The 23,312-nt window shown below is 33.5% G+C and overlaps 1 protein-coding gene and 2 long non-coding RNA genes across 4 annotated transcripts; 2 read left to right on the plus strand and 1 right to left on the minus strand.

Annotated features, from left to right (window-relative positions):
- The first annotated feature begins 2,497 nt into the window (after positions 1 to 2,497).
- Positions 2,498 to 4,749, plus strand: LOC125058495. Its single transcript, XR_007118424.1, has 5 exons — positions 2,498 to 2,759; positions 2,836 to 3,040; positions 3,464 to 3,534; positions 3,701 to 3,804; positions 4,535 to 4,749. It is a non-coding gene; the product is annotated as an uncharacterized LOC125058495 (long non-coding RNA).
- Positions 4,750 to 8,401: 3,652 nt separating this feature from the next.
- Positions 8,402 to 18,663, minus strand: LOC125058614. Of its 2 annotated transcripts, XR_007118456.1 has the most exons (6): positions 18,528 to 18,663; positions 18,109 to 18,195; positions 17,366 to 17,446; positions 16,053 to 16,226; positions 13,382 to 13,555; positions 8,402 to 8,785 (listed from the first exon to the last, which is right to left on the minus strand). It is a non-coding gene; the product is annotated as an uncharacterized LOC125058614 (long non-coding RNA). The 2 variants fall into 2 exon arrangements; XR_007118457.1 differs by lacking the exon at positions 13,382 to 13,555.
- Positions 18,664 to 19,155: 492 nt separating this feature from the next.
- LOC125058622 lies at positions 19,156 to 23,312 on the plus strand. Its single transcript, XM_047662731.1, has 4 exons — positions 19,156 to 19,354; positions 19,698 to 19,825; positions 20,652 to 21,341; positions 22,652 to 23,312. The coding sequence occupies exons 2-4, from the start codon at positions 19,719 to 19,721 to the stop codon at positions 23,280 to 23,282; spliced, it is 1,428 nt and encodes a 475-aa protein (XP_047518687.1). The 5' UTR covers positions 19,156 to 19,354; positions 19,698 to 19,718; the 3' UTR covers positions 23,283 to 23,312.

Raw genomic sequence — 23,312 nt, forward strand, 5'->3', positions numbered from 1 at the left:
TAATTATTTTACGAAATCTTACATCTAAAATGTGTCAGTACAAGCAGCTGAGGGCTCACAAACGTCATCAGGATATTATTAAGCTTACAACATCACACAGTACAAAATCTACTAATTATTTTACGAAATCTTACATCTAAAATGTGTGACAATTAATGTAAACGTAATTTTCACAAAAAAAAAGAAATTAATAATTTAATAAAAAATACAATTAAAATACTTACATACAATACTTATACGGCCTCTCCTGACCGTGCACCGTCCTCGGATGCACTGGTGATCTCTTCTTCGGGAGAACGGCATCTTGCTCGCCATGGTCACCAATATGTGGTTCGTGTATTCTTGAGGAAGCAGAAGGATCAGTACACGCAGCTAAAGGCTCACCAACGTCATCGGGGTATTCGTCTTCTCAATCTGTGCAACAGTAATCCTGTTAATTAATCACGACGACATTACGTTAGTGCCTAGTCTATCATACATCACGCATCCAAGGCCCTCATACAAAATCGCACTACCACAACTTTAGTTAAAACACTTCACTTTCAAAAGTATGCATCCATCATCTCACACATTCTCATACTTGAACTTGTAAAAGTTCCCACGTAAGGAACGTGAACCAGGACTGCGCCTGATATGTGTTCAAAGAACAAATCTTCCGGGACAGCGCCCGCCACGCGCACAGGATGCACGTCTACCAAGGCCCGCTTCTCAAGGTTGCTGGCCTCAGGAACACACCATGACAGCACTACATGGGCAGTCCGTTTTAACCAGCAAGGCACGCACTAGCCTGTAAACATAAGTTTCACAATAAAAAATTAAATAGAAATTAATAATTAAAAAAAAATACAATTAAAATACTTACATACAATACTTATACGGCCTCTCCTGACCGTGCACCGTCCTCGGATGCACTGGTGATCTCTTCTTCGGGAGAACGGCATCTTGCTCGCCATGGTCACCAATATGTGGTTCGTGTGTTCTTGAGGAAGCAGAAGGATCAGTACAAGCAGCTGAGGGCTCACAAACGTCATCAGGATATTATTAAGCTTACAACATCACACAGTACAAAATCTACTAATTATTTTACAAAATCTTACATCTAAAATGTGTCACAATTAATGTAAACATAAGTTTCAAATTTTTTTTTTAAAATTGTATTTAAAAAATAAAAAACCTGCCTCACACCGCACGCAAGCCAACATATCACGCGCGCATCCTTAACATAAGGAAATAACACATTAGAAACAGCTTTTGACGGCTACCCTCAATATGAGAGCGAGGTAACGGCGTCCTAATAGACCGTTCACGGGAAGCACGTGGCAACTTATTCTAAAATTAACGGTTCTTTAAAAGGCTTATTTGTGAGCGAAATCCTATCCCACTTCTGATTTTAGCAACCAGAAGTGATAATCAAATAAAAAAAAACAATTCTAAAAAACCTACGAAGTGATTTAACCAAAAATAACTTAAAAAATAAAATAAATAAAAATAAAATATGTTTATTATGGAACATAAGATACATGTATCACTTATTACACGTCATTAAATTTGAATTTGTAGGCATCCCTACTCATCGGCAAAGAAGACAGAGGGTGTAGGCCGAGAGAAAAAGCCGGCGTAAAAAACTCTCGGTACTCTTTTAAAACAGCAAATCATCAAACAACACTTATTTAAAACAAATATCGCAAATCATTAAAGAACAAATCACGGTATTCTCGAAATCACACTAAATCTACCTTAAAATGTACTTATACAATAAAAACAACCGTTAACCTTAAAATAATTACACAAAAATCACCGAATAAAAATAACACAAAACGTACTCACAGTATGCGGTCTCGACACCAACCACCTTTCTTGTCAACGTCCGAGCAACAACAGAGTCCGTGGCACACTGAGGCCTTTCTTTTATAGAAGGCGGGTGGGGATCGAAACCACTATGATTTCTTCTTAACGAATTTGTAATAAACAAGTTTCGTGATATTACGTGTACTCGTTCCACGACCGAACCCGAATCGACCACAGAGTCAAACGGCAGTCATAGAAACGAATGTCAAAGATTTCTTTAATATTTATTATTAAGAAGTTTTAAATGATATATATACTACTTTCAATAATAACAATAATGACTATGGAGTCTTTATTATTATCGACCGTTAATTTATAGATCGTCGTTAATTTATAGATCTAGCAACATTGATAAATTAAATAAACCATGACACTAACACAATTTCTTCAATATTAATTATAAAGACTACAGACTATCAAATAGTCGTTAAGTTGCAGATCCATCAATATTTATTGATAAATAAAATAAACCATATAACGGTTTTCAACTAATTTGACCCCGATATTACCAAATGATGATGAATGTCAATTTCTTAAACATAAATAATAAATGCTATGCATTTACCACAGACTATCAATCCTTAATATTGTTTATTATTATCTTAAATATATTTTTTTTCTTGAATTAAATATCAATCTTTGTATTTATGTAACAAAAATACAAAGATTGATTAAAAAATCCTATACTTGACGCTGGCTAATGCACAGATCGTGCCAGAGCCATAAAAAAAAATTTGTTGTGGTGAAAAGTTTGTTACAATACAAGTTTGTTGTGGCGATTTTGTATTTCAGAGAGAGCGTTGAGTTGAGCTGTAACACTCCTCAGTTTTTACTGTTGACACTGTTGACTCCGTTTGTCTGTATACCCAATATCCACTTACTCCTAAACTCTGCAACAAATTGGCGGATTGGTAATGAATGGAATAACTTTTACGTTCATCTTGTAAGTATCGAACCAACATTGCAACCAAACCAATCTTTTTTCAGACCTTTCAATGCATTCTTTACCGAAACCAGACAATTTTCCGGAGCGTTTCAAAACATGGAATACCTTGGTCGGTGGCAAATTGGAAACTGAGTGGCTATACCTACTACAGCAAAAGAAAAGTTTGTGACAAACATTTCACAGACAGGGATCGAAACCGTTACAAGAGACTTAATGCACTTGCCGTCCCATCACTTCATTTGTTGGGTAAGTTTCATCAATAAACCATTACTTAACTTACAGAATTACTAGTTAGAGAGGTTTCTAATAGAATAGGGTTCTATACTTGTCAATGATTTGTTATCTTAATATTATTCTTACTATTTATTTATAAGTTAGTTAAACTGTGGGTCATGCATCTTCAACTCTTCGTCAGTTGTGTCAGTCTATCGTCCCATTGACACTACAGAGCTGAATGTGAGAGAGTGGGTTTGTGGAATCACCATCATCATCAACCTAAGAATTGGCCCACTGTTGGGACTTGGACACAGGCCCGTCACATAAATTATCCATTCTATATTCCACAATAAACTCCACTTTGGTTTAACAGACTAAATTATGAGCTGAAGACCTATTTTAAATCATTTGTGTTATGTATGGTAGCTAATCTGGTTAAAAAAAAATTTCCAGACAACTTTGCTGTGCTTGGAGATAGCAACAGGGTCTCAAGCAAGAATCAAGCTCTTCTAAAACAAAAAAAAGTAAGTAAATACATGAAACAGTAATATCAATAACCGTGCCTACGCTGTCTGTCTGTGGATCTGGTATAAGAAAATAATGTCATTTAAGTATCTTTAGATTCTTTAGTGTACAATAAAGATTTTTATATCTATCTATCCATGATTAATGTTCATTGTTTATTTGTAGTTATAGTGGAATATGTACACAGCATGATGCAGCTTTACTGTCCATCTTAACGGACCACAATTACTGTACGGTCAGCCGGTATACAAGGATGGCTTCCAAGAAAGGTGAATATAACATATATGATAATAATATATAAAAGAGTAGTTAAATACTAAAACCTGACTACAAAAAGGTTGAAATAAGACCAGCTTATAATTCAAATATTATATTTAATTAATCTTCATGGGAAGCCAGTTTATGAAATGCGAATGTGGGGTCTTCCGACAAGGAATATCTATGAGAGTAAATATATTTTGAAGGTTAAACAGGTCTTGTTTCAACCTTTTTGTAGTAGGGTTTAGTTTTTAATTTTCACTTAAAGTTCTTTAGTACCTATGTTTCGTATTGGATATTGTGTATATGATCTTTTTTTTTTCAACTTTTTATTTTGAAGCTACATAATATGTAAAATTTTTGAAATGGTCTTTAATTTTTGATACACTTGACGATGGTATTCGATCATGATGGTACCCGAGTTTAGTCAGTCATAATGGCACTTGTGATTTTCCTTTTTACACGCTTTATATTATTAGCTTCACCTGTATGTATGTATGTATGTATGTAACCGACTCCTTCGGACTCGATAGACGAAAAATATGGCACAGAGCGCCCCACGCTTTTTCACAATAATACCAGTATTTTTTGTTCATGACCATTTTCAACCTAAATTAGGAATTATTTTTCACTTTTTAGTTTGATGTGCTTTAAGAGCGTGTTTTTTAGTTTTTTTAAACTATTATTTATTTATATCTTTATGTTTTGAACATGTAACAAACATAAGAATATTATTTACAGGAGGAACCAAATATACCGTACTTCGATACCTGCGCAGCGAGATTTGTGTAAGAGAGCGAAATCTTTCAAAGACAGACTATCCCAGGCTGCTAAATTATGCAAAGTCAATGCCTTTAGAGGTGAAAAATATGAGCAAACGAGCTCAGCTCCGAAAGGTCGACGTTTTACCGTTGATGAAAAAGTGCCCTTTCACTTTATAAAAAAAGTCCCAAAGGGTATGGATTGCTCTACAAATATTTTACATTACCTTCAAGCAAAGCGATGAAGCGTCTTCTCTCTCAAGTGAAAATTCGTATGGGTATAAATCCTACGTATTGCAAAAAAAAGGGTGCGTGTACTTATGTACGCGCGTAAGAAGTTATACTTCTTTGGCTTTCTCTATTTTTTTTAAATATTAAATAAATAATAATAAATATTTAACGTTAATAATTTAATAATATTTAGTATATTATTCAATTATCAATTAATATTAATAATAATTATTATTTATCATTTTATTATATTATTCATTTAATTTAATAACTAGATATGGTTCATAACCTTTTAACTAAGTAACAATAGGTCTTTGGGAAAAAGCATTGCTAAATTTCTTTGAAAAATAATTAAAACTCCTTTATTTGTTTAAAAGGTAAATGTCATTATGGTCATTCAAAATTTGCGATCTTCGAACTTCACTCATATTCTATTTCTTTTTACTTGTAGATTGTCTTATTCCTATCTCGCTCGCGCACGCTACAATCACACTAACAATTTTGTGTCACAGTTGCGCGCGCATCGTAAAATTTCACTCTCATCAATTTTTCATAACGCGCCTAAAGAAGTATAACTTCAAAAATCCGCCATATTGTGCTGCGGAATAAAAAACACGACCGCCTCTGCAGCTTAATAATTGATGAAATGTCATTGAGAGCCCAAGTGACATATAATGCGTCAAAGGACAGTTTGGAAGGATTTGATAATAGGTATGAGGAACAATTTAATGACAAAAGAAATGCTGTATACCATTGACACCATAGAGGAGAGAGTTAAATGGGAGTATTATCAGCAAGTATATGCCGCCGACAAAAGGGCGCATCTTAGATAAAAAAAACTTTAGAGGTGTCAAGGGTCACCCGGATGGAACGAAATTCCTTTCGATTAATTTATATGTTAATTGGTATCATAACAGTATGATAGATTTTCTCGACACCAATATTACGACGAAAAAAAAAAGCCAACATCACGAGGTGTTCCCAGGCGGTCACCCATCCAAGTACTGACCTCGCACGACGTTGCTTAACTTCGGTGATCGGACGAGAACCGGTGTATTACAATAGCAAATAGCAAAAAAGTGTCGTGACAACCTTTCGTAAGAATTTTTTCCGTCTAACCCCCTTTCACAACGCGCGATAAGGAACTTCGTTCCAATAACTGAAGAACACTTGGTGCCCGATAAAATGAACGATATGAGAGTGAAGTTGGCAGCGGATCATCTCACTACCGGGGGTGATGTGCCGGAAGAATGCAAAAATTTAATAGACATTACACTTCTATTAGATAATATTTTTGACAGCTTAAATATAAGCTCTTTTCACGTGCCAAATGGCAAAAAGTATAAAGGTGCAGTAAAAAGAAACTCACCCCATTTTAAACTGTGGAGGAAGGCACGAAAAGTTTTAAAAAACTCGGGTGTCTGTAAAGTCGGTTTACTGACGATAGTTCAACGTGACGTCATAAAAAAATATTGATGGGATGGTTGCATTTTTCAAAAAAAAATTAAATTTTATTTGTTTGATAGGTATTTTGTATGGATATAGAGAAGGAGGTAAATGGAAATCACAATTGAATTGATCAAGTTACATTTATTACAATACAATTATGTCAATTTTAAATGGAACGCCTCAGTGCGAGGTAACTCCTCAGAGCGAGGTAACGCCTCAGAGCGAGGTAACGCCTCAGAGCGAGGTAACGCCGCATGCGTCGTTTTTTCGTGCGTGCAGCCGGCTCCATCGAATTATAAGACGTCACGTCAAAAATCAGGTTTACTGAAGTCACTATTCCGTCAGTAACTAACCTAATAAATACCATTGAAGGCATGGAAGAAATATGGAAAGTCGTCACAAAACAATACGACTTAGATGCATTATTAACAAGAAACGTAAACCAAGACCCAATTGGGAATTTTTTCGGGAACATTGGCAGTTACGGAGTGAGAAATGTTTCCCCTAACACTGTAGGGTTTGAAAGCGCACACAAGGCGTTACTGTTGAATAAGAGCGAGGCCGCATTAGTACGTTGCGCTGCGTTGCGTCGTCGCTGCGTCATTTTTCATATATTTTTGAAGTGAAACTTCTTTATCGGGGTTGGAAAAAAATTTAGTGTAACATTTGTCACATTTTTCGGTTACGCGCCATCTTTTTCTTGTCCCTACCACGGTTGATCCGAAGAGATTCGAAGCCATTAGTAACAAAAATATATAATAACGATAACAATGATAGTAATACTAATAATTCTATTACAATTAATGAAATTCTGTAATAATCTTAGTACTACATAGTAGTACAGTAATAAGTTAAAATGAAATAATTGTATTTGTATTCATGTCTATGATAATAAAAGCCTCTTGTTAAACTTTATCTAATTTAACTTTATTTAACCAATTTCTGTACAGTTGCATATAGTAGATCATTTTTCCGAAAAATAAGGTCATAAAGAAGTTTCACTTCTTACGTGTGTACACCTAGTACACGCACACATTTTTTATTATAACATGCCCCACTAGACCGTTGCGTCGTCGTGCGCGATGTTTCAACGGATCGACGGACGAGAGACGAAGCGGGAGGGAGGGTGATGCGCTGCGACGACGGACAGTGATCCATTACTAGACGAGCGTAACGACATTTTTGACGTGACGTCTTATAATTCGATGGGAGCCGGCTGCACGCACGAAAAAACATGACGCATGCGGCGTTACCTCGCTCTGAGGCGTTCCATTTAAAATTGACATAATTGTATTTATGCGTACAAATAAATGTAACTTGATGAATTCAATTGTGATTTCCATTTACCTCCTTCTCTATATCCATACAAAATACCTATTAAACAAATATTTTTTTTTATTTTTTTGAAAAATGCAACCATCCCATCAATATTTTTTTATGACGTTGTCACGTTCAACTATCGTCAGTAAACCGACTTTACAGACACCCGATTTTTTTACCATAATGAGTGAACAGGAGATTGATATTCTCATATCTTTGGTTCAAGAAAGACCCATTATGGGATAAATCACACGAATACTACAGTGATAAATTTCGTTAAGCGAATGAATGGGCAGCTGTTTGTAAAATAATATTTCAAGATTACGAGGAATTTGAGGACCAAAATTGAGGATTTATACTTAAGTTATTTTACAACTTTTATAAGTTAATTTATATTTTTTTCAACTGCCATGGTAAAGCCCCTTCCGGACTCATGAAGTAATTAGAAATTGATCTCTGATAAAATTTACGGTTAATGATTCTTCATTGACGTGGGGTCTCAATTGTGGGAACATACTTATTGCCATTTTGTCTCGTTGTCGTAAACCATCATGTTGTGTAACAAAATTGTGTAAAACACAACATGCTTTTACGATATTAATAGTTAAATCATATGCTGTATCAATTAGCCTATGTAAAATGCGCCATTTATTTGCCATGATCCCAAATGCACATTCCACGTATCTACGAGCTCTGCTAAGACGATAATTATAAACCCTTTTCACGTTGAGATTTTGTCCGCCGTATGGGCGCATAACGTGCTTACTTAAACCAAAAGCTTCATCACCGACGAGTACGTATGGGATTGGTGGTTCGTTAATATAATCATTTCTAAGTGGTTGAGAAACAGGTAATGGTAATTCATTTCTCATTAAGTAAATTCTTGTAAAGCGTCGAAGCGCTCCCACGTCGACAAAAACAAACTTATAATTTGAGTCAACAACAGCCAGCAAAACAATTGAAAAATAATTTTTGTAATTATAAAACAGAGCAACTTTTGTCCGGTTTTATCAAACGTATATGTTTCCCATCAATTGCCCCAAAGCAAAAGTTGGCTGTGAGATCAAAATCTAATACAATATTTTGTTGTTTTTCTGTAACCTCTTCTATGTACTGTGGTCGAAGATATTTCCACACAGCTTGACAAACTGACGAAATAGTTCTAGAAATTGTTGATCTTCCACGTTTAAATTTGAAATGCAAGTTTATCGAATTTCCACTGCCAGAGTACCTGAAATAGAAACACAAAAATTAAACAGGGTGGCTCATTTAGATCTGCAATCATAGATTAATATTCTTTTTTTTTCTTTCTTTGCAGGTAACGAGATCGTGAAAAAATGGATTAGCGTGAGAGACAACTTTTTCGATATGTAAAAAAATTAAAAGAACGGTTCGTAATTATTACAATCAGTTGCAATTTTTGTTGAAAATTACCCAAAATAAAACTGACCGTAGCCTTGAAAACGTGCCTGATGAAACGGAACGAAACAAAAACACAACATCATCTTCTCCATCTCAAGAAATGTCCTCGTTACCCCCAGGACCTTCTCGCTACGTGCCTGCAAGCCGCAAGAGACAAACCAAGCAATAGATGATTTCGAGGCGCAAACATTAGAAGCGTTGCATGAGACAGAAAACCACTTATCATTTTTAAAGGAATTTTGCCTTCTTGCCGTCCAGGCTTTACGAAATTACAGACTTTGACATTCCAAAGCAAAGTTATAAATATCATTACCGAAATGCGGTTCGGGGAACAGACTCAATCAACACCATTGCAGTCACGCGGATATCAAACTGGGCAACAGTATCATGCAACACCATTGCAGTCACGCGGATATCAAACTGGGCAACAGTATCATGCAACACCATTGCAGTCACGTGGATATCAAACTGGGCAACAGTATCATGCAACACCATTGCAGTCACGCGGATATCAAACTGGGCAACAGTATCATGCAACACCATTGCAGTCACGCGGATATCAAACTTGGCAACAGTATCATGCAACACCATTGCAGTCACGCGGATATCAAACTGGGCAACAGTATCATGCAACACCATTGCAGTCACGCGGATATCAAACTTGGCAACAGTATCATGCAACACTATTGCAGTCACGCGGATATCAAACTGGGCAACAGTATCATGCAACACTATTGCAGTCACGCGGATATCAAACTTGGCAACAGTATCATGCAACACTATTGCAGTCACGCGGATATCAAACTGGGCAACAGTATCATGCAACACTATTGCAGTCACGCGGATATCAAACTGGGCAACAGTATCATGCAACATGTATAATATGCCCTTAATAGCCCTTAATAGATAAGCTTGTTCAGTGCATATGCCCTTAATAGATAATAGCTTATTCAGTTTCTTAATAGATAAGTTTGTTCAGTGCATATGCCCTTAATAGATAATAGTTTATTCAGTGCATATGCCCTTAATAGATAAGCTTATTCAGTGCATATGCCCTTAATAGATTATAGATTATTCAGTGCCTATGCCCTTAATAGATAATAGCTTATTCAGTGCGTATGCCCTTAATAGATAAGTTTGTTCAGTGCATATGCCCTTAATAGATAATAGTTTATTCAGTGCATATGCCCTTAATAGATAAGCTTATTCAGTGCATATGCCCTTAATAGATTATAGATTATTCAGTGCCTATGCCCTTAATAGATAATAGCTTATTCAGTGCATATGCCCTTAATAGATAAGCTTATTCAGTGCATATGCCCTTAATAGATTATTCAGTGCCTATGCCCTTAATAGATAATAGATTATTCAGTGCGTATTCCCTTAATAGATAAGCTTGTTCAGTGCATATGCCCTTAATAGATAATAGCTTATTCAGTGCATATGCCCTTAATAGATTATAGATTATTCAGTGCCTATGCCCTTAATAGATAATAGCTTATTCAGTGCATATGCCCTTAATAGATAAGCTTATTCAGTGCATATGCCCTTAATAGATTATTCAGTGCCTATGCCCTTAATAGATAATAGCTTATTCAGTGCATATGACTGCAATAGATAAAGTTAAAGCTTATTCAGTGCATATGACTGCAATAGATAGTTAAAGCTTATTCAGTGCATATGCCCTTAATAGATAAGCTTATTCAGTGCGTTTGCCCTTAATAGATAAGCTTGTTCAGTGCATATGTCCTTAATAGATAATAGCTTATTCAGTGCGTTTGCCCTTAATAGATAAAAGCTTATTCAGTGCGTTTGCCCTTAATAGATAAGCTTGTTCAGTGCATATGCCCTTAATAGATAAGCTTGTTCAGGACATATGCCCTTAATAGATAATAGTTTATTCAGTGCATATGCCCTTAATAGATAAGCTTATTCAGTGCATATGCCCTTAATAGATTATAGATTATTCAGTGCCTATGCCCTTAATAGATAATAGCTTATTCAGTGCGTATGCCCTTAATAGATAAGTTTGTTCAGTGCATATGCCCTTAATAGATAATAGCTTATTCAGTGCGTTTGCCCTTAATAGATAAGCTTATTCAGTGCATATGCCCTTAATAGATAATAGCTTATTCAGTGCATATGCCCTTAATAGATAATAGCTTATTCAGTGCATATGCCCTTAATAGATTATAGATTATTCAGTGCCTATGCCCTTAATAGATAAGCTTGTTCAGTGCATATGCCCTTAATAAATAATAGCTTATTCAGTGCGTTTGCCCTTAATAGATAAGCTTGTTCAGTGCATATGCCCTTAATAGATAATATCTTATTCAGTGCGTTTGCCCTTAATAGATAAGGTTGTTCAGTGCATATGCCCTTAATAGATAAGCTTATTCAGTGCATATGCCCTTAATAGATTATAGATTATTCAGTGCCTATGCCCTTAATAGATACAAGCTTATTCAGTGCGTATGCCCTTAATAGATAAGCTTGTTCAGTGCATATGCCCTTAATAGATAATAGCTTATTCAGTGCGTTTGCCCTTAATAGATAAGCATGTTCAGTGCATATGCCCTTAATAGATAATAGCTTATTCAGTGCGTTTGCCCTTAATAGATAAGCTTGTTCAGTGCATATGCCCTTAATAGATAATAGCTTATTCAGTGCGTATGCCCTTAATAGATAAGTTTGTTCAGTGCATATGCCCTTAATAGATAATAGTTTATTCAGTGCATATGCCCTTAATAGATAAGTTTGTTCAGTGCATATGCCCTTAATAGATAATAGTTTATTCAGTGCATATGCCCTTAATAGATAAGCTTATTCAGTGCATATGCCCTTAATAGATTATAGATTATTCAGTGCCTATGCCCTTAATAGATAATAGCTTATTCAGTGCGTATGCCCTTAATAGATAATAGCTTATTCAGTGCATATGACTGCAATAGATAAAGTTAAAGCTTATTCAGTGCATATGACTGCAATAGATAGTTAAAGCTTATTCAGTGCATATGCCCTTAATAGATAAGCTTATTCAGTGCGTTTGCCCTTAATAGATAAGCTTGTTCAGTGCATATGTCCTTAATAGATAATAGCTTATTCAGTGCGTTTGCCCTTAATAGATAAAAGCTTATTCAGTGCGTTTGCCCTTAATAGATAAGCTTGTTCAGTGCATATGCCCTTAATAGATAAGCTTGTTCAGGACATATGCCCTTAATAGATAATAGTTTATTCAGTGCATATGCCCTTAATAGATAAGCTTATTCAGTGCATATGCCCTTAATAGATTATAGATTATTCAGTGCCTATGCCCTTAATAGATAATAGCTTATTCAGTGTAAGTATAATCTATTAAGGGCATATGCACTGAATAAGCTTATCTATTAAGGGCATATGCACTGAATAAACTATTATCTATTAAGGGCATATGCACTGAACAAACTTATCTATTAAGGGCATATGCACTGAACAAGCTTTTCTATTAAGGGCATACGCACTGAATAAGCTATTATCTATTAAGGGCATATGCACTGAACAAGCTTATCTATTAAGGGCATACGCACAGAATAAGCTTTAATATTATCTATTAAGGGCATATGCTCTGAATAACCTTATCTATTAAGGGCAAACGCACTGAATAAGCTATTATCTATTAAGGGCAAACGCACTGAATAAGCTATTATTTATTACGGGCATATGCACTGAACAAGCTTATCTATTAAGGGCAAACGCACTGAATAAGCTTTTATCTATTAAGGGCATATGCACTGAACAAGCTTATCTATTAAGGGCAAACGCACTGAATAAGCTATTATCTATTAAGGGCATATGCACTGAACAAGCTTTTCTATTAAGGGCATACGCACTGAATAAGCTATTATCTATTAAGTGCATAGGCACTGAATAATCTATAATCTATTTAGGGCATATGCACTGAACAAGCTTATCTATTAAGGGCATACGCACTGAATAAGTTAGTATCTATTAAGGGCATATGCACTGAACAAGCTTATCTATTAAGGGCAAACGCACTGAATAAGCTATTATCTATTTAGGGCATATGCACTGAACAAGCTTATCTATTAAGGGCATACGCACTGAATAAGTTATTATCTATTAAGGGCATATGCACTGAACAAGCTTATCTATTAAGGGCATACGCACTGAATAAGCTTTAATATTATATATTAAGGGCATATGCACTAAATAAGCTTTAACTATCTGTATTGCAATACTTATTCGTTAAGGAAAGCACCAGCTGGGGTCACCGGTACTATCTACCAGGCGCCAACTTATCTTTAATTAGCGTCTGTGCACTTGAAACACCGACCCAAGAGTCTTTACACCAAAGAGCACAAAATCGAAGTTGCAGGAAAGAGGTTTATTATTTTCTGCCTCTTACCTCTAATCGGCTCTTCAATAAATTTATCTTCTGTAAGCTCTCAATAGAGTGCCCAGTCTCTTCTTCCACACTCTAAACCTGCTGTTCTAAGCTCCTTAACTTCTGTTGGAGTAACCCACCTTCTAGTTGTAACGATGAAACATCTTGAATGATTCGAGGCACAGATGAAAGTATCTGAAATTATTTTTAAAACTTAAGTTAATTAGAAAAGCTCTTTCGGTTTTTGATTACGGTTAAAAATAATATTTATTGTACTTCTCAAACTCACTACTCACTCACTTTTTTTATTTATTTTTTTTATTGAGAAATATTTACAGCTTTTTAATAACTTACTTATTAAATACAATGTTCTTTTACGCCATTAAATAAATCTTATCATAATAGTTAAGTACTATGTAATAACATTAACTGGATTGGTAACAATAAAATGATTTTATTAAACTATATAAATATATATCAAAGAAAGTAATAAGCTAAGTAAAAATTAGTTAAGTATGGAGGTAAATATCTATTTGTTTGTATTTGAGTTCTTATGTGTGGGTAGTTTCATAAATACTAACAGGTGTGGGTAGATAATTTTTTATAAGTAGGAATTGTCACGGTGCAGCCATTATTGTTTAGTATTACTGTTATGATAAAAAAAAATCATGTGTCCAATTCACACGTGGTAGAAGTGAAACCTTCAAAAACAAAGTTTTTATAATTAAAATATGTAAATTAGACTTTTTCTTTACTAAATGTAGGATCTTTTCTTTAAAAAAATATATATTTTAATGTTAAATTTTTATTTATAACTATAATAATCTTTAATTTGGTAAAAACTAAAATAATAAAAGATTGAAATAAATTCACAAGATCCAACGTGGGAGAAAATGAGATAGGAAGCATTATACAGTGTATAAACTTTTAATTAAGTGTAGTACGAAGTTTTCACTTCAAAAAGTTTCTATAACTAATGATTTGTAAATAAAATTGATAAATAATCTAATTTTATAATTAAGCTACTTACTTGACTTACTTATTAAATTTTCATCAAATCTGTTTTTTTATTTCAGAAAATGTTCAAATACACACTAATTTAAAGTTTATACACTGTATAATGCCTCCTATCTCACTCTCTCCCACGCCAAATCCTATTAATTTATGTGTCTGTCTCTTTTTACTATAGGGCAAGGGCATACTATATTTAGCTTATCTATTAAGGGCAAACGCACTGAATAAGCTATTATCTATTCAGGGCATATGCACTAAACAAGCTTATCTATTAAGGGCATATGCACTGAACAAGCTTATCTATTAAGGGCAAACGCACTGAACAAGCTTATCTATTAAGGGCATATGCACTGAACAAACTTATCTATTAAGGGCATACGCGCTGAATAAGCTTTAATATTATCTATTAAGGGCATATGCACTGAATAAGCTTATCTATTAAGGGCATATGCACTGAATAATCTTATCTATTAAGGGAATATGCACTGAACAAGCTTATCTATTAAGGGCAAACGCACTGAACAAGTTTATCTATTAAGGGCATATGCACTGAATGAGCTATTATCTATTAAGGGCATATGCACTGAACCAGCTATTATCTATTAAGGGCATATGCACTGAACAAGCTTATCTATTAAGGGCATATGCACTGAACAAGCTTATCTATTAAGGGCAAACGCACTGAATAAGCTATTATCTATTAAGGGCATATGCACTGAACAAGCTTATCTATTAAGGGCATATGCACTGAATAAGCTATTATCTATTAAGGGCATATGCACTGAACAAGCTTATCTATTAAGGGCATACGCACTTAATAAGCTTTAATATTATCTATTCAGGGCATATGCACTGAACAAGCTTATCTATTAAGGGCATATGCACTGAACAAGCTTATCTGTTAAGGGAAAACGCACTGAATAAGCTATTATCTATTAAGGGCATATGCACTGAACAAGCTTATCTATTAAGGGCATACGCGATGAACAAGCTTATCTATTAAGGGCATATGCGCTGAATAAGCTTATCTTTTAAGGGCATACGCACTTAATAAGCTTTAATATTATCTATTAAGGGCATATGCACTGAACAAGCTTATCTATTAAGGGCATATGCACTGAACAAGCTTATCTGTTAAGGGAAAACGCACTGAATAAGCTATTATCTATTAAGGGCATATGCACTGAACAAGCTTATCTATTAAGGGCATACGCGATGAACAAGCTTATCTATTAAGGGCATATGCGCTGAATAAGCTTATCTATTAAGGGCAAACGCACTGAACAACCTTATCTATTAAGGGCAAACGCACTGAATAAGCTTTTATCTATTTAGGGCATATGCACTGAACAAGCTTATCTATTTAGGGCAAACGCACTGAATAAGCTATTATCTATTAAGGGCATATGCATTGATAAGCTTATCCATTAAGGGCATACGCACTGAATAAGCTTTAATATTATATATTATGGGCATATGCACTAAATAAGCTTTAACTATCTGTATTGCAATACTTATTCGTTAAGGAAAGCACCAGCTGGGGTCACCGGTACTATCTACCAGGCGCCAACTTATCTTTAATTAGCGTCTGTGCACTTGAAACACCGACCCAAGAGTCTCTACACCAAAGAGCACAAAATCGAAGTTGCAGGAAAGAGGTTTATTATTAGCCTCTTACCTCTAATCGGCTCTTCAATAAATCTATCTTCTGTAAGCTCTCAATAGAGTGCCCAGTCTCTTCTTCCACACTCTAAACCTGCTGTTCTAAGCTCCTTAACTTCTGTTGGAGTAACCCACCTTCTAGTTGTAACGATGAAACATCTTAAATGATTCGAGGCACAGATGAAAGTATCTGAAATTATTTTTAAAACTTAAGTTAATTAGAAAAGCTCTTTTCGGTTTTTGATTACGGTTAAAAATTATATTTATTGTAGTTCTCAAACTCACTACTCACTCACTTTTTTTATTTATTTTTTTTATTGAGAAATATTTACAGCTTTTTAATAACTTACTTATTAAATACAATGTTCTTTTACGCCATTAAATAAATCTTATCTTAATAGTTAAGTACTATGTAATAACATTAGCTGGATTGGTAACAATAAAATGATTTTATTCAACTATATAAATATATATCAAAGAAAGTAATAAGCTTAGTAAAAATTAGTTAAGTATGGAGGTAAATATCTATTTGTTTGTATTTGAGTTCTTATGTGTGGGTAGTTTCATAAATACTGATAGGTGTGGGTAGATATTTTTTTATAAGTAGGAATTGTCACGGTGCAGGCATTATTGTTTAGTATTACTGTAATGATAATATAACAAATTTTTTCTGTCGATTAATGTTTTCTATAGAAAAATAAGTAATTTGGTAATGTTGCATTTGATCTGTTTAAAGTGTACAGTAGGTGTAGGGTAGACAACGAACATCCAACTGTAGGACCATTTATTGCCAGTTCTTCTCGTCAATTCTAAACCCTTGATTCGAGAACTGGCAGTAAATGTAAGATAAGAAGCATTTATTTATTGATGTTTATAAGAGAAAATTGTGTTACTTAACTTAATAAATAATTTTGAATTTTCAAATAAAATTGTGGTGGTAACATTGTAGTTTTATAAATATTTTATTTTGGTAGCTTGTTTTTTTAAACTAAATAAATCTACTGTCTACGGTTTTATAACTATGCATACAACCTGCAGTCTCTTTGATTAATTTCAACAATGACAGTTCTGGTTTGAAATGCAAAATTTTCAGAGAATATAATCCAAAGTTTGTCTGCTCTATATCCTAACCAGTTACAGCACTAAAATTCACCCGTTTAAAGATATCATATTATAAAAACAGCATAGCTATGATTTCAATGCATGCCCCTTGGGTTGAGACTCATTTGCTAACCACTAGGCCAACACTGCCCTTGACCAAATAATGGCTATTAACGTACCCCTAGCGTTACTATTAAAGCAAGAAGATAATTATAATTACCAACTTACTTGAGTTGTTGTTTCATCTAATGAGTTACTAAGTTGTTTCATATACAGTTGAAGTCTTGTCACTGTATTGGCTATGAATATCTGAAATTATGGTAAAATTATCATTTTAAGAGCAAAGTTAGGAAATACAATTGTCCAGCAAGATTGTTTATGCATGTACCCACTTATTCGCTTCTATCATACATCAGTCTCGTAGCACTCTTTTAACTAAAATATACTTTTGTCTCTTTCTGCCAAACTGTGTGTATGCTCGGATGATGAGAGACAGATTAATTATAACTATTAACCTGATTTAGTTTGGGTGAATAAGTGGGTTTATTTTGAAAAGAACAAGATAGTATGAATAGATTGAAGTAAACTAAGCATATCAGATTAGAAGATATAAAACTTAACAATAATAATAATATGCATTTGACAGCTCATTGGTCTAGTGGTTAGTACCCCTGACTGCAAATCCATGGGTCCCGGGTTCGATCCCCGGCTGAGACAAACATCGATTTGATGAGCATTTGGTGTAGTGCTTAGGTCTTGGGTGGTTAAATATGTATTTTTTTGTCTATCTATCTATAATATGTATGTATATTCATTGCCTAGTACCCATAACACAAGCTTCACCAGCTTAGCATGGGACTAGGTCAATTAATGTGAATTGTCCAATAAAAAAAAATGCATAAAACAATTTATTGCTGATATCTCATAATATTGGTAAGAAAATAAAAGTGAATTTAACTAAATTTACCCACCTCTTTTTCTTGATTCCCACTAATACTCCAAGCTCGGTTGATCCAGTCCTTGGGGTCAAATTCATTATCAGCGAAAGTTTTCAAGTCCTAATTAAGAAAACGGACATAATAAGGATTTGTTTACTTTATGAAAACCTAAACTAATATCATCATTTGAATATATAGTACTGTAGCGTTTGTGTAGTACTTTCTTTCATATTTTGATGTATGTGGCAACACAAATACCGGCGGTTAATAAAAAGAAGAAAACTAATGTCACTCAAGACAGACTTCAGAGGAGTGAGATATGTATATTTTTTCCATGGGTTTTGCTATAAGAATATAAATTAATGACTCTTGTTTTGTGAAGAATAAACTAATGAACAAAGTTAAATATGGGTTATGATTTATTATAAGATAGAACATCCCATAGTACATACCATTTTTGCACTTTACGTATGTAAGTTTAGTAAAATTATTTGAGAACACTTTTTACTTCATAATAAACAATATGATTTTATTATATTTTACTACAATTTCTTAATGACATTGTATAATTATTAATTTAATAACAAATAATAATAGCGGACAATATACATTAGACAGCTGAGCTGACACATCAAATCCGCTGACGTCTGACACTATTGCCACATACCTATATAATACATATAACCGTTATATTATAAATTATAATGTTGAATTGTGTTTGTTGAATTTCACCAGATTTGAAAATCATTTAGCATTAATAAGTTATAAATTAGTGTGTAAAATAGTAATCACTGAATTCTAATTTTTTTTAAACTACTGATAACTGACAAGCGTAGTTAATAAAGATACGATTAGTTAAAGTAAGTATTATATTTTTATCTCCTTCTTACGTATTAGGATGGCTTAAGGCTTTAGAAAACAAATGATAAGTATTAAGTCCCTTCATAGTTCATTACTTTAGCGCGGTTTTAACTTTTAGCTTCAGTTCGTATTACAGGACAATAATATGTAAAGGCTTTTAGTCTGTAAATTGAGAAGACAATGGACAATTTTAAATTGTTTTTCTTTTATTTAGTTTTATAAAATGGTTTTAGTCAGCTGTCAGAATTTTTAATCATAACACAATGTTAGAAAAATATGGATTACGAAGTTTTATTTAATTTATATTATGTGAAATGTGAATGTCCTCAAATAATTCATTAGTTTTTATGTTATAATGCTAACGATTATTCCTCATTTCTTTGCTCAATATCTTAATACATTTATCAGTGTAATAAAGGTATATTCAATTTGATTTTAACAATAAACCGTACTTATAGCCTATTTAGTTCTAAACCGTATATATAGCCTAGCTACCTAATTAGGTCTTATATAACTTGGTGTGCATTCGTCTAGTCTGCTTAAGCCTTAACCTTGTGAATTTTATTTAATTCTGACTGTGTGAATGGTTGTCAAGCTCAATAAATTGACTACTACCATTATTTTCCCAATATATTGAATACTTCTGTTGGCACTTTGGCAGTTGCATTTTGGCAAAATATTTTTAGTTATACATATAGATGATTCACATTGGCAAATGTGTTACTAAGAACTGTTTTTAATAAATTTTTCTTGTATTTCAGCGCTAATTTAAGAAACTAGACATGAGACACAATGAAGGCAAATTTGATGAGAATTCATATTGTATGCTACTGAAAAAGTGTAAAGAAAAATTACCATGTGATTTCTGTGATAAAACATTTGAAAGCAGGTATGAGGTTCTTTATCCTATTTCTGAAGTGCATATGGTGATTATTTCTAGGCCTTTTAGACATCTAAGATTATAAAGCTGAATTTAATGTCTTATTATTAGATGTCAAAAAAAGTATATAGTCCTATAAGGAGGCAGATACTCTAATACAGGGGTCTCCAAACTACAGCCCGAGGGCCACATCTGGCCCACGGACAGAGTTTGTCCGGCCCCCGGAGAGCTAGCATACTTGAAAACTCCTTTTAGAGAACATTTTTTGTGTACTTCATTTTGGAGAAGGTCTTCTCACACAAATAAGTAGTATCAAAAACAGCCCACGAGCAAATTTATGCAACTTATCAAATGGTGTCAGTGGAAGACTTATAAAATTCCAACAAAGATGAGTTTTGATATTTGTTCTTAATTATATCACTGCACTGTAGTAATTTGATTCGCAATGGCATCAAAATCCGAGAAATGAGTATCAAAATTTATTTTCAAAGCACTCAACGTTTCGATTGCAAAATCGATAGGAAACTCAGTCTCAGTGGTGTGGCTGAATATTTTACCACCGGCAACAATAATATGGTTTTGGCCCTCGGAACTTACTGGAGTAATCAGTATGGCCCTAAAGCTGAAAAGTTTGGGTCTCCAGCTCTAATACATTGAGATATATCTGTAGCATATAATCATCTATTCTCTTCTTTCCTACACCACCCTCACTGTCGTGTAAGCAATAATAGGTGTAGAAGTTATTTTGGTTTTAATGGCAAGGATAGTTATTAATAGTTTCTTCAACCTCGTGTTATTAATTTGTTTCGCTTATTTATTTGTCTTCATTTTACAGATATTCAAACATAATTCACAATGCACATCACATTGTTATACCTTTGTTGAAGCAGGAAGTTCACCAATGCAAAGAATGCCTTCACCATTTTCAAACAGTTAACGAGCTAGTCAAACACCTTTTAGAGAAACATAATCAAGTCTCAGCATTGCAACAAACTGCTAACAAAAGAATATATAATGTTCCAAGTACAAGCACAGTATCAAATAAAAAATTAGAAATTATTAGCATTTCGGATGATGAAGATAATATAGAGAGTAAAGACAACATTTTAAACTGTTTTAAACATTTAGAAAAATCACCTGTGGAAAAAAAAATTAAGAAGGAAGATATATGTATGGTTAAGGGCTCAAAGAGCCAAATAGATACATGGAATGTGGCAATTGACAAGAGGGTGACGGGGTTTGATTTGTATGATTCTGTGAAAGATATTAAGAATGAAGAATATATATTGCCGGATGTGTATTACGATGTTAAAATATCACCAAATACAGATAGAACAATCACTAATTTACAATTAACAAATACAGAGTCAATAAGTAACTGTAAAAGTGGAAATAATGATGGAATGTTACAGACAAAATTGAATAAAGATAATGAAAGCTGTTTAAGTATAAATTATAATGAGCTAACTCAATCGTGCAATTATAAATGCAAGTATTGTCAAAATGTCAACATGTTCCCTAACAGGTATGTTTCTCAACTAATTTATAAATTATTCATTCATTAAATTTTAAGTTTTGTATGAATGAATTTGTGCTACAGTGTTTCTTTAATAAGTAAATAAGTTGATCAGCTATTGCTATACATATGTACTTGTATTTCTTCATTACTGAAGAAGTAGGTCAGCTATCTGTGTCTACTTGTACTGATATAGAATTCGGAAGCCAAAATCAAGGGGTTGTAGCATCATTTGTTTTAATTTCATATACATTTTAGTTTTTAATTAAAATTTAATAGATTCTATTAATTCAAAATTCCAACATGTATAAAAAACAGGGTGCGTGTACGCGCGTAAGAAGTTATACTTCTTTGGCATTGTTAAAAATAGTTTTTTATTGCATACAAATAATTTATAACTATAATTACAATTAAATAATCAAAGACTGGAAAAGGAGTCATTATAGTCAATAAAGTTCAGTTTACATTTGAAAAATTAAATAAATAAATATTGATTATTATTCTCTTAGATTAAGTGTAACATAAATTCTATTATTATTCGAATGTTGTTTTTTAAATTATGTCCAATGCCGTAGCATCTTCCGTTCATCGTAAAATTCCACTCTCATCAATTTTTCATAACGCGCCTAAAGAAGTATAACTTCAAAAACATTGCTTAATTCTTTCTAAGTAAGCATCTTTACTTACCATGTCATTTGTATGTACAAAAATAACTTGTACACAGAAAAGAAATTAAAATGAAACCTTAAGATTAGGAAACAAATGATTTTTATTCTATTTGATTCCCTTATTTAAAAATGTGTACTTTTAAATAAAATTCTCTCTATGTCGTTACTAAATAGTACTTTATGGTATTAAATTTTTTTGTTTACCTAAACCTAATAAAGAACCTAGAACAACTTTTTTCCTACGCTTTGTTAACCAATTTCTGTAAAGCACTCGAGTTTTATTAATTAATTAAAAAAAAAAAAAAATTAAAACGTTGCTGTGGCTAAGGTTTTCGTTATATTACAAAGTAGTAAACTATCTAAGGGAAACGGTAGAACACCAGTCATGGGGACCACCATGCTTTTTTGGTGGTAATGCCATTAAATTGTAGCTTATGTGAAACGTTGGTAATTTTCAACACAGCGCCATCTGTTAGAATTGTGACTATCAAATAATTTGCAATAATTTGATAGTTATCTTTTAAGTTAGATCAAACCGCACACGGTGTGCAAATTTGATTGAAATCGGTTCGGTAGTTTAGGAGTCCATAGCGGACAAATAACGTGACACGTAATTTATATATATTAAGATTGTTCATTATTTTTTTACAGATATGCACTGACACTACATCAAATATCACATTTAGAAATAGGAAACATCCAACCGAGTCTTTGCCTTGTATGCGACAAATATTTTAGTTCTGCCAGTTTAAAAAAACATGTAAAAGAAAAACATTGCAATATCATTCCGAAGAATTGTAAACTCAATTCTTGTACAATATGTAATTTTAAATACCGTAGTTATAAAAAACATTTATACAATTATCATCACAGTTTGTTTAGTTGGGAGAGTTTTCCAGAGCCCATCACTTTGAGTAATATGTATAAATCACATGGCAACATTGCTTTGAAAACTATATATCACATAAGTAGCTCCGATACAGATATTGTTGAATTATGTGGTAAGTGTTTCAAGAAGATGAACAATTCTAATATTAAATGCATAAAAGTCAGCACATGTAAGAAGCCGGGTTGTGAGTTTGAATGCAGTAATTGCCATGATGAGTTTTTAGAGATACATTTTGTGGAGAAATGGCATCCGGTGTTTGTGAGTCGGTTTAAGTTTGAGGAAGATGTGAAAAAGAGAAAGAAGAAGACAAATGAAGATCGGTTGAGGAATATTCAGATGCGATTGAAGATGATTAATAAATTGAGTCGGTTTTATGTCTGGTTTTATTTATAAAAGAATTACTGAAAATAACCTCAAAACCTT

This window comes from Pieris napi, chromosome 18 (assembly GCF_905475465.1).
Source record: "Pieris napi chromosome 18, ilPieNapi1.2, whole genome shotgun sequence".
Lineage (NCBI taxonomy): Eukaryota > Metazoa > Arthropoda > Insecta > Lepidoptera > Pieridae > Pieris > Pieris napi.